Source organism: Pelodiscus sinensis, chromosome 7 (assembly GCF_052426305.1).
Source record: "Pelodiscus sinensis isolate ZL-2025 chromosome 7, ASM5242630v1, whole genome shotgun sequence".
Lineage (NCBI taxonomy): Eukaryota > Metazoa > Chordata > Testudines > Trionychidae > Pelodiscus > Pelodiscus sinensis.
In genome coordinates this window covers 30237171-30251945 of record NC_143058.1, presented here as the reverse complement: position 1 = coordinate 30251945, position 14775 = coordinate 30237171, and the positions used below count along the sequence as shown (strand labels likewise).

Sequence of the window (14775 nt, the reverse complement as noted above, 5' to 3'; positions counted from 1 at the left end):
TATAAAACACACACCACTGTTCAAAGTTTAGAGAAGGACCACCCTGCTGTTAGCTCCATTTGGAAGTATAACTTTTATTACCAGGTCTCCAAACCCTGAATTCATTGCATCAGAGCATAGTGCTGGAAGGATGGTGGTTATGAACACATACAGCCCACTTCCCTACAAACGGCTTAAACATGATTATCAACAGCTTCCAATTCAAAATAAATTAGTGGAGGCTCCTTAGATTTGTGGACAGTTAGCTCATGATGTCAAAGGAGGGAAAAACTTGTGGAAAAATCTGCTCAAGCAGGAGGTTCCCACATACTTGAAAGGTTGTGCATGTCACGGCAAGCACATGATCCACTGAAATCTGGTTGTCGCTTTAGTTGGCACCTTCCACTGGCCATTTAGGCTACGGCTACATTACTCTTTTTTGCAGAAGAGGATATACAAATCATGCTCTCATTTGCATATCTTCTGCCAGTTCTTTTTGCGTAAGAGGTATCACCACTAAAAAGCCTTGTGTAGATGGGGCCATTTGTTGGGGAAAAAAAAACAAAAATCCCACTGTCAAGAAGACTGAATCCTCCACTTTCTTCCCCATGGTTCGCATATTACATATATTCCAGCACAGGAAATGTCTCTCTCAAATGTCAGGGCAGCTAAGTATGGGCTCCAGGTGTTGAAAGTAACAAGTAAAACACTTGAAGGCACACTGCACAGTAGTAAAACCTGTGAAAGCCCATTCCCCTTAGCACCCTCAAAAGCTGCAGTAAGTAAAGCTGTTTAGAGAATGCTTTACAGAACTGCTAGAAGTTCTAGGTGCTTGTCATGGAGTGTTCATCCCACCCAAGGCTCAAAAGGATTAAGCTGGCCAGGTGGACCAATTAACTCCCCAGACTACACCTGGAGGAGCAGCCAGGGAACAGAGTTTCATTAAATGAGGCTCAGTGGGACAGGAACAGGAGGGGCCTGTATAAAGCCCAGAAGCTGAGAAGGGTTGCAGTGAAAATAGTCTGCCGTGACTTCCTAGAAGAAAGAATTGTGTTTAGGGCTTAGAAATAGATAGCCTAGGAGGAAGGAGTTTGGGCTGGCAAATTCAGAGAGAGTTTAAGGTGCTACTAGACTATTAGTTGCTTTTCAAGTTTTTTCAGACAGGAGAGAGAGCCAGAGAAGCTGTGAAGGTGCAGGGCAAAAGCAGCAAGAGAAGGGGTAGGGCAGACCTTAGCTGTTGATGAGAAGGCCCGTGAGTTGGAACCTTGAGTAATGGGTGGTCCCATTAGGGAAGTGGCACAACCCAGACAGAGGAGAGCAGACTACCTGGGACAGTTCACCTTTGAAGACTTTCATGCCTTAGAAGAGGAAGGCCATAGTGACCTAATGGAGGACCAAATCACAAACAGGATGCTGCAGCCTCTGGAGCGAGAGCGAGCCAATGGACAGTGAGGGTAAAGGGCCTGGAGTTTCTAAAGAGCCTGGAGCTCCTGGCCAATGCTACTACAGCAGCATTGGTGGAGCCCCGAGCCCTTTAGAATTGCTGTGAGAGTGCTGCACTGCACAGTTCTGTGCAGCTTTGAGGGCCAGTGAGGAGGGGAGAAGATCACTGCACCATGCCATCTGGGCAGCATGGAGGCTGGCTGCCCCAGCCCCAGCCCTTCCACCCAAGGCCCTGACCTTTCTGATACCGCAGAAACTCCTTGCACACACTGTCTCTCTCTCTCTCCCTCTCCCCCACCCCCCTTGGGGACCCAATGGGGCTGCCGGCTCTCCTGAGTGAGAGAGACTGCAGGTTGAAACAGTGTAATTAAGGAGACTATGAGAGGAAGGTACAGCACCCGGAAAGAGCTAACCCCACCCACGCTAGCAATCTGAAGGAGACACTTCTAGCAGGAGGGGAAGCTTGTGCCAGTGCTGAAGAGTTTATGGCTAGTTGGACCAATTTTTCACTGCCCAAGTCTGAGCTCAGATACTATGGTCAAAGTATCTAAGACAAACCCAAAATAGATTTGCTTATATTGACAGACACATAGGGTACGTCTAGACTACAGGGTTTTGTCGACAGAAGTTTTGTCGACAGATACTGTCGACAAAGCTTCTGTCGACAAAGAGCGTCTAGACTATATTCAGTTCTGTCGACAAAGCAAGCTGCTTTGTCGACAAAACCCTGTAGTCTAGACACAACCCTACATGCAATAACACCTTCTGTCGACAGAACTCTGTCGACAGAAGGCATTATGCCTCGTAAAATGAGGTTTACCAGCGTCGACAAAACTGCTGAGTTCTGTCGACGTTATGTCGACAGAACTCAGCGGTAGTGTAGACGCAGTTATAGTTTTGTCGACAAAAGTCCACTTTTGTCGACAAAACTCTGTAGTCTAGACACACCCATAGAGAATGTGTATTATAGAGCAGAGAAAACTCTCCAGGTTTCACTGTAGTAGGAACTGAGAAGTGTGACACAGCCAGTCCTGGAGAAAAAATTAATTTCTACTTGAGGTGGGTACCATCCAGCTGTACTCTCAATACATCTTCAGTGGTATTGTCAGCACTGCTTTACAGCAAAGAAACCTGCTTAGTGCACCCAGTGTGGAACTTAAACTCAAAAAGAGCGAGAGCCTGGAACTCATGCCCCCCACTGCTGCTACACCACTAAAATAGTCTGACAAATTATTCTGGGGGTGATCCCTCCTCAAATGTTGAGTTGTTAGCAGTTTAGCAGTTGCTAATTGGAGCAGCATTTCTGCCACATATACACACACCTGTGCATGTCACAGTTCACATATCTGCTGAATGGACCGCATTACTGTTTGATAGGTTATTTTGGAGAATAATTTCAAAGGGAGAGAATGAAGAGAACAGTTGATACCCAGGCACTTACATTAAAAAGGTGGTCTTGTGCTTTCGATCATAAACACACGTTCTCAATGTTTCTCCATCTCTGTGGCTCTCTACTCTGACTTTGCTGGAGAACAGAAAAGTAAAGCTTAAAATCTCTTTTCTGGATCTGAATTGAATAATTCTTGTACATATCACATCACTGCTTGCATACAAGAACATAGAAGAATTGTTATTGCATACAAACAAATAGCTGTTCTGTGCAATGTCTTAAGCAGCTTTGCTAATTTCATTTACATTAAGAATTACATTGACGCTATCAGCGAGCCCTTTTAGGACTACAGTGGCAGTCTAGCGTTGCAAGGAACGCTAGACTGATCCCCTCATGTAATTTGTAAGGAAGATCCAAATTAGGCCTTATAGGGCACATCCACATTGCACAGCAAAAGTCAAATTAAGATATGAAACTTCAGCTGTGTCAATTGTGTATTCGAAGTCGAAATTGCTTAATTTGGCTTTTGGCGCTTTCTACATAGCACAAAGTCGAAGGAAGAACACTCTTTCTTCAACTTCCCTTATTCCTCGTGAAATTAGAGTTACAAGAGTTGGAGTAAGAAGTCCTTTAGCTCAAAATTATTTTGAAATAATGGCTTGCTGTGTAGATACGCACTTCGTTATTTCAAAATAATGTCAGTTATTCAGACACTATGTCTATTGCAACTTATTTCTCAAACTTATCTCTTGCCCCTATATTCCTTCCTTTTTGTAAGGATACTATTTCTTTCACATTTGCTCTATCACTATGACTCTCAGATTATGGTGCTTGGATGGGTGGATCACAGAGTGAAACATTCTGACAACAAGCATGAAGGCCTGGGGGACAGGGGAAAGAGATGAGTCACAGGAAGGCCACTTTCCTTTTGTGAAGTGGTCAAACAGTTTCTTAGCAGCTGAGATGAATTCTAATCATCATGACATCATCTGTAATACCAAGACATTGGGGCAACTTCTTTGTTCCTGTTCCAATAATGGCCTGTGAGCCTCTTAAAATCTGGGCCCAACTTTGGAGCCCTTAATCAGAGGAGTGATCTTGTCATCAACAGACCATTCCCAGGAGTCAGAGCACATACTGTATGCCACCTCCCAGGAGTAAAGGCTGCAGAAATGGGCCTTTGACACCTGCCGTCAGCTAATGACATATTCAAGTGAAAGGCAATATTGCCTTTTACTTTCGCAGGAGTGCTGGATCAAATCTGTAGCTTATATAGTTGCATTAAAAACATTCACAGATGGATTATGCCACTGATCATTATTCAAAAGCAGTTTTTCTTCACTGACACAAACTGATACAGATTTAAAATACAGGACTATGATACAGATTTAGTCTTCTAGTCTTTTTAGTCCGTAGGTTTAGGCATAATAAGCTGGATTCTTATCTCTCAACATAGTACATCAGAATTACTCTCTATTCAATAAAGTTGCACCTGATTTACACTGGTAAAAGCAAAAGCTGACTCAGGCTACCTTAATATGTTTAATAACACCTTACCATTTGGTATATCAGTAGGGGGTCCTTTCTTGAATAGGCTTATTCTTTTCTTAGACATGATAATCTGACTGGGTCTGGGTCTAACCAGAAATAGTCTAAACACCTATTAATTTGAGTCTAGGAACTGTTCCTCCAACAACAGGAAATAGTTCACAACACAGAAAAGAAGGTTATAGAGTGTGATTATAACTTAATATTTAAAATGAATTCAGGTTACAGTATACGTGTTTTCTTGTGTTCATTTCCCCATACCTTCCTGTGTGTGTGGCAGGGTCTTGATTGTATATAAGGAAATCATTTTCACAAGTAAGAATTGCATAAAAAGAATGTAATATTTTTGCTGATCTATATCATGTATTCAAAATATTTAAATGCAGGTCAAAATATATTATGCATTTTTCCTAGAGCATACTCTATAACTTCAACAGAAATTATGTCCTTTCTTTGTAGGCTGTTCTGGGAATTTGATTTCAAATAGAGAATCATGTATTCTATGTGGATAAAGACATAGTGAGTCTACAAGATATATGCATCTCTGTTACATTTAATAGCCAAAGTAATGAAAACACATCACCAGAAATAATAGCAGGAAATGTCAGTACTTAAATAATTGTTCCATGCAAGGGCTAGCTGTTTGATTTTTGCATTTTACTTCAATATATTTTGGAATTTTTGCTTCGTCTAGATCCTTCTCTTGGTCCTTTCCCAGACAGCTGGCTGAGTTTTCTAGAAACTGCAAACACACCACACATCTCCTTTTAAATCTGCTGACTGACACAAACATGTACACGCCCAACACGTATTTTACATTAAAATGTGTTAATGTTTTTTAACTCATTCAAAAAAAGAAAAAGAAAATATGAGTATTGAACTTGAGACTAGGAAACTTAGCATTTACAAAACACTCCATGCTTTTAATAACTTGACAATAGTTTCTTAAAGATTAACCCAAGGCATATGTTATTAATGAATTACAATACCGAAATCTCTAAATATTAGGAAAAACTAATCTTCTCAGATTAACAGAATTCATCTCTTACTATGATTTCTACCACAACAAAATCATGTGCCAATGCCTCCTCTGCCACAAGCTCATTCCCACTCTCTAGCTCTCACATTTTACATGCTAGAGTGCTTTTTAGACATAAAGACATTACCAGATGAAATCCAGATAGAAACCATATAAAAGAAATGATTACTAGTGTGAAAGAACTTTGTATTGTGAAGGTAGGGCATATATGTGACATATTTTATATACTCTCATACTGTGTGTTTGAATAGAAGTAATGCTAATTTATTACATATTGTATTTTCTAGGGCACCATCTAGCAGGCCAGAGGACTAGCATTCCCAAAATTAAAGAGGCAAGTAAAGACAAATGCAAAGTAGACTGTTCTCTCAATACCACATAAGTGCTTTTAGCTGGACTTGAACCTATTTAGAAGAAAACCACACAGTTCAGAGACAGGGAAACACAACTGATGGTGTTACAGGAAATAACAAGTAGTCTTTGCAAATAAATTACAATGCACTCTGACACTTTTATTTCCCAAAAAGTATTTCACAAAATATTTAAACTGTGAACACCTCAGTATAGCTGCCATTGCAACAGAACACATTGTTAAAACACGTGGTAGATAGTTTCATCCGATTCTTTTAAGCTGTTTGTACTGAAAGGTTAACGATGTAACTCTGAGAATACACAAGACCATCATAGTGGAAGTCTACAGAGCCTGAATCTGATCAACCCTTTGCACATTCTTGAAACACTTTTCGGGTCACACACACCGAGCAAGATTCCCAAATCACGTACGCCAGATTTATAATGGTCTGGGGGCAATAGTCACATGACCTATCCTGGTGTGAATGGGATCAGAATCTGGCCTGCCGAGTCCTGGGGCCAGAGTTAATCCAAACCCCTTCACTGGACAGCCAGAGACACCACGCCCCCTGCATCTCACCACACGGCGCGGCCAAGATTTAGCCATGTCTCTGAAAACTGCGCGCGCGGAACAGAGGTAAAAGGTGGCTGCTTTACAAAGGAAAGCGGCGCGGATCCGGAGCGGATCCGAGGTGGGAAGGAGAAGCTGCCTTGTTGAGGGGAAACACCAGGCAGGGCCACCAGGGAAGCGACGCGGTTTCACCTCGCCGGGGCAGGCTTTAGCCCACACAAAGCTGGTCCCGACTCTTCCCCGCCTCGATTCCGCCCCAGTGACTTTTCACACCCCGCGCTCGGCTCGACCCAGCCCGGCTATTGTCTGCCGGCCCCTTGCGAGGGGGATGCTGCAGAGCGCTCCTGGCGCTGCGTTCCCCGCAGGAACTTTGCCAGAGCCCGCCGCGCCCCCAGCCGCCGCTTCCGAACCCCGCGGGCCGCCTCCCCGCGTTACATGGCCTGGGGGGAGCAACCGGCCCAGCCGGTGCCCAGCTCCCTTCAAACAATGGGGGAGCGGCTCCTACGGCGGCAGCTTCACTCCTTGCTGCACCTCCCAGACACGCACCCCTGGAAATCGAACCCCCCCAGCCCGGGGAGGCTGCAGCTTCGCTCCCACCCCGCCCCAGCCGCGCGCACAGGCTCCACCACCGCCTGCCCAGGGCGTCCCGGCCGGGGGAAGGGGATGGAAACTACGGCAGACCCTCACCCCACCCCACCGCGGGCTCCGGTTTGCTCCGGCGCGGGGCGGACCTGCACTCACCAAGACGACGGCAAATCTCTCCTCCAGTTCGCCTGGCTCGGGCATGGGCAGCTTGAGAGGCATGTTGTGAGCCCTGAAGTCCGTCTGCTGCGAATCCATGCTCCCGGCATTGCCCATGGCGATGGCCCTTCCTCGGACAGGGGCGATTTTTCTTTCTCCCCCCCCGGCTCAGTCTGCGTGCAATCGGAAACGCACCGCACCGCCTCTCTCTCCGTTATTCCTTCGCCCCCTCCCCACACGCGCCTTCCCCTCCTCCCTGGCTGAGCCCGATCCGGCCGAGTCCCCCCGCTCTCCAAAAACTCCCACCAGCCACGGGGAAGCGAGCTGCACGGATCTAGGTCTCCCTCTAGCACCAGCCGTGGAAATAATCTTCAACCTTCATGCTGGCTTTCTCCTCTCCCTCCCCGCCAGGGCAAGCGCGCTCTCTTTCTTCTGGAGAGCTCGGTAGGAAACCGGGATTTTAGCTGCATGTTGCACAATTGCCATTCCACTCCCTGCTCGCAATCCTGAGGGTGAGATACATGATTCCGGGTTAGCGGTCCCCCTTTGGCCCCGGGTCCCCCCGATGTGGCGGCTGCTGCTGCTGCTGTCGCCTCTGACACATACACGCTGGCTGGCCCCCCACAGAACACAAGGGATCGCAGCGACTACAAAACTCAGGCGAGCCGCAGCAGATTCCGATTCCAGGCAAGCGCACACCCCCGCCGCAGCACAAAGCCCCCTTTCGGTAGCCGCCTCCTACAGAGCCGCCCCCCGCCCCGGGGATAGCTGGGATTCGTAGTCCCTCTGCGCGCGGTTCGCAGAAATCAGCACGCACAATGCAATCAAAGGAGCCATTCACCACCCCCCCGCCAGCTAGCCCTCATCAGCCTGATCACATGTGGAAACAAACTTGTCACATCGTGAGAGGGTCTCTTTTCCCCTACGCTCTGTTTCCTAAACACGATTGTTTTCAGGCCACACAAATTGAGTCTGATTCTAATACAGCCAACTTCCAGATTTTAAATATTTTAGAAAGGTGGAGAATCACAATGGCCATGAGATGATTTATTTTAACTTTTATTTATAGTACATTGTGAAAGTTACCAAAGTAAACAATTGCAATTTTTTTCTCCACCAATGAAATCCCCATCCTCTGCCAAACCCAGGGTCATATTTTCAGAAGTTATAATATAATATAATCTGTGCCTGAGGCTTGAAGTATTCTGTGAGAGTTATTGTGAAGATTGCTGAATGGTTTCTGTTATAAATCCCCTTTTCCAGATGGCCCTGTCTTTGGGAGACATTCAGTTTTAAAGACACTATTTTCCATGGTCAATCTCTGCATTGATGGGCTTACCATTTGTTTTGTGGAAATGATGAGCAATGAGAGTTCAGCCATATTTATGATGTGCGAAAAATATATATACTCGCATCCTAAAAATATTTTGTGACCTTTCTCTGAAAAAGTGCTATGTGATCTGAAAACTAATGTATGAACCTGGAGGGGCAGAGTTAAGGGTTCACACTGAGTCTTAACTTCGTCACTTCCAGATTTTTTAATGTGTCACAGTTCAGCCTTAACATTCTCTGAATATAGTTATTATATTTAATTTTAAATATTATTTTGCAGCACTTCACAGAATACTACCAGGCAGCAAAAGTATGTAATTATTCATTTATTGAGAGCTACATAATGAAACAATGTATAGAAACTTGATGTGGAAAAGCCACCTGGGGTTTTAGTGTTGCCAGCTATCTCAACTTCTCGTGTATTATCTATTTACACTGCTTTTTTTTTTTGAAGAAAACTAACGTGATGAGTGTTGATGGTCTTCATAAATATGGAGATACATTCAAAAGGTAGGTTGGCATACAAATCACAAGAGTAAAAAAAAACAATATCCCAATAAACAGTGAATGAACTATGCCACTAGTGGAAAATGTGTGCAGTTATTCAGTGGAAAAAGGACTACAGTAAGAGCATGATTAGACCTTATATCCATATTTTTGGGATGCAAGTCCAGAAATATAGTCTTTATCTGCACATGTTAACTTCAGGAAAAAAAAACACTTTTTCACTCTAGTACAGTGGTCTCCAACCTTTTTAAGCATGAGATCACTTTTTTAATTTAAATGCAATCCAGGATCCACCTCAAACCCAAACACCCTTGTTGCACCTCCTTCCTGTCCCTTCTCAAAGGCCCTGCCCCTGCTCATTCCATCCTCCCTCCCTCCCCCATTCTCACTCACTTTTATCAGTCTGGGGGCTCAAGGCTGGGGTGCAGGGAAGGGGGATGCGGACTCTGATCTTGGGCTAAAGAATTTGGAGTGTGTTCTGAGCTCAGCCTGGGGCAGGAAGTTGAGGTGCAGGAGGGGGTTCAGGGTGCTCATTCTGGGAGGGAGTTTGGGTGCAGGGGGACACAGGGCTAGGCCAATGGTTTGGGATGTAGGAGGGGTTCAGGACTGGGGCCAGGGTTTGGAATGTGGGCTCCAGCTGGACCAGCAGCGGCTGAATCAGTACGCCTGGGGCAGAGCAGCTGGGGTGCTGCCGGGTTGGTCCAGTAGTGCCCAGAGCAGCGCTGCGGGACCAACCGGCAGCGCCCCAGCTGCTCTGCCCCAGGGTCCACAACAAAAGCCTGGTCTGCTGGGGGGGCGGCGAACTAGCTGCGCCCCTCCCCCCCCCCAGCAGACCAGGGAGATGGAGAGCAAAGCCGCGGAGCACGCCCGGAGCGGGACAGCCCAAGCGCGCCTGGGCTGTCCCCCTGCGGGCGTGCTCCGCGGCTTTGCTCCTGTCCCCCTGGTCTGCTGGGGGGGTCCAGCAAAGCCGCTGGACCCCCCCAGCAGACCAGGGACCCCCGAGCAAAGCCGCCGCCTGGGCAGCTTTGCTCGTTTGCCCGGGAATAAAGCCGCCCAGGTGGCGGGACCCCCGCCGCCTGGGCGGCTTTGCTCCTGTCCCCCTGGTCTGCTGGGGGGGTCTAGCGGGTTTACTGGACCCCCCCAGCAGACCAGGGAGACCGGGAGAAGCTTTTCTCACCCCGGAGGACACGGGTGGCAACCCGCCGCCCGTGAGCTCCGGGGCAAGAAAAGCCCCGTTCGTAAGTGCGGATCCTACGTAAGTCGGATCCGCGTAAGTCGGGGATTGCCTGTAGTAGTTAAGATCAATATTGGAGATACATAGATAGAAAGTATTTTTCTACACACAAATACATAGTGATCATGAAAAATACTGGAAATAATCTCTGCAGGACTGGGGAAAAGATATATAAGATAACTATAGCATTGTTTTGAACTGGGATGTTGTCAATTTGCAATTCAATCCTGCCATCCATACTTAAGCAAAACTCCCATTAACTACAGCCTGAGTAAAGAACTTCAGAATCAGGCTTTTATGGACAAAGCCTCCACTTGCATGAATTGTCATAGATCTGTAGAAATCATTAGAGCTTTGAAAGTTGATATCAGCTCAAGAACTGCCCTGTGGCGTGTTAATCTTCAGAGAAAACAACTTTTTTTAATTTTTGTTTTGTTTGTGTGTTTTTGACCATAAAGTGCCATGTCATAAATCACAAATGGTATTCAAAATAGAAGCTCACTGAGGCTACATCTACACTGCAACACTATTTCAGGATACCAGAGTTACCTGAAATAGCTATCCTGCATCTTCACAGCCCATTATTTTGGGCTCGCTATTCCAACGTCCCTGTAAGCCTCACTTTACAAGGAGTAAGGGATGTTTCGGAATAACACTTTATTTTGAAATTTGGCGCTATGTAGACAGTGTCAAATTATGAAATAAGCTATTCAAAATAGCATCGAAATAAAATATGCTATTTGCATAGCTCAAACTACATATCTTATTGCGCGTGATGGTGCCGTGTAGATGCACCCTGAGACAGGCTATGTCTACACTGCATTGTTCTTCCAGAAAAAGCTATGCAAATTGTGAACCGCAATTTGCATAACTTTTTCCACTTATTTTTTTGGGCCAAATGTCAGAAAAAAACCCTTTTTCAGAACATCCCTTTTTCCTCATAAAACAGGGTTTTAGGGATGCTGAAAAAGCACATCTGGTCCTCTGAAAAACATTTCGAAAGAGCAGACGCATTCCTTTGACACAGCAGAGTTTTGCAGGGATACCTCTGCAGTGTAGACATAGCCACAGCAACTTTGTCTTCCTTTATCTCCTGTGAAATGTCTCACTCTCCTTCTACCTTTACACTTTGTTAATCACTTGGTATCTAAGTGCATCTCTGTTGGTGCTTAATAAATAAATAAAATAATGACTTTGGTCAATATGTCTAAAAAATTAAGTTTTGTAAGCTTTTCCAAAACCTAAAACCAACAGAAATATTCTTGTGATATTAAAATAATTATGATGGCAATAGTTTTATTTTAAATCTCTTGCAGTGCTTCAATCTAAGCATTATAATATTGTGTTAATGCATGAAAATTTGAAAGTTAATTAGAAGAAGCAAATGTGAAACTAAGAAGTCTGTTTTCATTGTCCAAGATGAGAGAAAAGTACACAGCAGACAAGCAACATAAATAGTGAAAAGTAAACTGAGTACTGTATTTTAAAATTCTCTTTGCATATTGCATTAAATGGAGGGTTTGCTTTTTCTGCTTTATGTTTTTATGGCTTGCACTAATCACTGGGATACAGTAAGTGCAAATACTCATATAAAATTAATTTTAATGTGTTAGTATATGCTAGACTTCTGGCCCTTTACACATAAGCAAGTTCTCTTTCCCATATTGCGTCAGTTTGAACTTTCACTTTTTATTAATTAAAACAAGCAACATATATACACATAAGAAGCAAAATATATGCCAGGAAACAATGAAAATTATGCACAATTATTCTCGATATACACTATTGTACTGAGTTTGCTTCTGTGACAGTCAACATAAATTGACTATAGAAATTCTGTTGGGCACTTTCTATTAGGTTCTTTAAACAATGGCAAATGTTCTCTCTGGATGCAGTTACTTTCCTTCTTCATTTATGTACATCCTGGATGACCTTCTATTTTAACCCCAAAAGGAAGTGTATACAATTAGCTAATGGAAGTTATGTATATGTCTATGGGACAATAGGCCCCTGAATGTTTATCTTTATAGTTTGCACTGTATGGCAATACTACAATAGGGCAAAGCTTTGTAGTTTATAACATCTGAAGTGATTTCAATCATTTTGTTTAAATCATTTTTCTTTAGTATTTTAAAAAAATCCCTCAATGCATTCAGCCATTCTAAATGCTTTCTAAAGGTAAATATTTTTCCTTTGTCCTTTTCTTTATCTACAGTATCTTCTTCTTTGTAGACCATAGGGTCCAGGTTTTTTGTAGTTATTGTACTTTTGTAAAAGTACACATAAAGGTCTGATTGAAGCTACCTAAACAAATCAATAAATAAGTTAAAGCAATGTCCTGTCTATGGTACTACAGGTTGAACCTCTTTAGTCATGTATTCTCTGGTCCTGCAACATCCATGGTCCAGCAGGATTTTATTATGGGTGTGGCCAAGTTTCTTGTAGCCCCATAAAGTTTGTTTACGGTGACCAGTCCTGGCTTTCAGTGTTCTGAATTGTTATTTAGCTCTATTTTACCTCTAAGGGCATGTCTACACTAGGAAATTATTTCAAAATAACTTATTTCAAAATAATAAGTCCTGAAATAACTATTTCAAAATAGCAGGAAAGCCTCAAAATTAGTCTGAGGCAGGTTCCCTTAATATGGATTCGCTACCTCAACTCAGAACCCCAGGAAGAACTGGGGAGTAATTACTTTGAATGACTCAGTGGAGTCATTATTTTGAAATAGCAGCAGTGGAGAGTCCACACTCTCGTTTTTCAAAATAGCTATTTTGAAATAAGTGTTATTCCTCATGGAAAGCAGGAGTTATTATTTTGAAATAACCAGCCCCTTATTTCAAAGTAACAGGCTTGGTAGTATGGACACTCCATTTGTTATTTTGAAATAAGGGAAGATATTTTGAAATAACTTCCTAGTGTAGTCCAGGACTAAATGTCTTCTAAGATCCTAGTAAGTAGTAGAAGTTTTGGTAATGCTGCTAGACAATATTGATCTCTCATGGTGCAACAAATTCTCTGATTCAGCAACGGTCAGGTCCCGAAGGGGCCAGATTAGAGAGGTTCAGCCTGTATTACAAATTATCTTGTCTCCAGATTCAACATACCAAATTATTCTAATATTTCCTCACAACTTTTATTTTCCAAACTTTTTAAAATTTTGGTTGCTCTTCTTTGAACGGCATTAAGGGCTAGATTCACTGAACAATTTAGGTGGGGTGACATTGAGCATTGCCATGCCTAGCTTTTAAATGTGTAGAAAATCACTGGGATTCACAAAGTCTGAGGTTGGTGTTTAGACTTTCCATGCAAGGAGTAAGGCAAGAGAGGTGCCTTAAAATGGGAGTCACCAAAGGGAGGGTGCTAGGGAGCAACTTGCTGAAGCTAAACAGTGCAAATTGCCAACAGGAGTGGTGTGTGCTAAGCCCTGCCCTTCTCTTGGAGATAGGCATCTAAGGATTCGCAGTAGTGCTTCCCTCTGTTTGGGATTCCCAGTTTCAAACCTTGGCTTACAGTTAGGTGCCTAAATTGTTCTAGCAACAGGGTAGGGAGAAGGAACAGCCTCAGAACTTTTAGCTCAGTTTTTAGGGTACTCACCTGGGACATAGAAATCTCACCTGGGACACAGACAATCCCTACTTTACATCCCCAACTTACCTGATGAGAAGAAGGGAATTGAACTGGGTTCTACTACCTCGCATGTGCCCCAACCTGTGGGCTATGCTGATGTAAGTCTCCCCCAGATTCTTCTGTTGAAACTTTTCTTGTGTGGGTTTTGGCTAAACAAAATTAAAAATCTCACTAGAGCTGGGGGATTGAATCCTGGGTCTCCCAGGTAAGTGCAGTAGCCAACAGGCTATACAGTCATTTTTGGGAATGAGAGTGTGTGTGTTGTGTGCTAACTGGGTGTCTGGTAGTTGTTGCTTGTTGTTGTTTTGACACTCAAGCTCTATTTTAGGAGTGTAATTGGGTTCCCTCTCCCCTCTTTTTCCTTGGGTGGGAGGGGGAGGTTATTCATCCCTGGAGTCTGCTTCCAATTTGGTTTAACAGCTTGACCTGCAAGTATGGCATTTCATATATACTGTTTTTTATGCAGTGTAGAGGTTGTGTTGCTAAGGGTAGGCAAATTATTAGTTGTGCTATTATCAAATCTTCCTCTCAAAATAATACATGTGCAGTGAGTTTCCTGACCCAGGAGCAGCGTGTTAATTGTTTGATACAGGAGGGACTCTGGGTCAAGGAATCTTTTGTTCAAGTTTTTCCCTTGTTTACTTTTGCTACTAAAGTAATTTTTTTCCAGTGTCCCTTTTCTGCCTCCCTCCCTCCTCCCCCTTCACAATGAGACACAATGTCTGCTTTCTCCTATTATGGGAAGGTAGTTTCTGCTCCTAGGATGATTCTGTAAAACTACAAGAACCTAGAGATGAGGTATGTTCCACTGTTCTGGCAGTGGGCTAATGTGGTTCTAAATAATCCTGAACATGCCTTGAATCTGGATTTAAAGAATCATGAGATGGGGTGGATTATGTTTGCTACCTCTGAAAATATGGAATGTTTCCTGTGCAGTATTGTGGCTCCCGGTTATACTGGATGTCCCTGATCTTCTCTCTCCTCCATCATGTTGGGGGGAGGGGCTTTGA

General features: G+C 43.9%; 1 protein-coding gene and 1 long non-coding RNA gene across 6 annotated transcripts in view; one reads left to right on the top strand and one right to left on the bottom strand.

Annotated features, from left to right (window-relative positions):
* The window catches only part of FMNL2 (formin like 2), a 283706-nt gene extending 275928 nt beyond the window's left edge, over positions 1-7778 (bottom strand). For 3 of the 5 annotated variants that reach the window (XM_006125648.5, XM_006125650.5, XM_006125646.5), the window contains exon 1: positions 7063-7777. In XM_006125648.5, the coding sequence (XP_006125710.1) occupies positions 7063-7179 (117 nt within the window). In that variant the 5' untranslated portion in view covers positions 7180-7777. Of the gene's footprint in view, positions 1-7062 lie in introns of all 5 variants that reach the window. The other 2 variants (XM_006125649.5, XM_089779725.1) reach the window with 1 other exon arrangement.
* Positions 6319-14775, top strand: part of LOC142830171 (uncharacterized) — a 34441-nt gene continuing 25984 nt past the window's right edge. The window contains exons 1-2 of the long non-coding RNA XR_012905165.2: positions 6319-6387; positions 8849-8904. This is a non-coding gene — a long non-coding RNA (uncharacterized LOC142830171). The remainder of the gene's footprint in view (positions 6388-8848; positions 8905-14775) is intronic.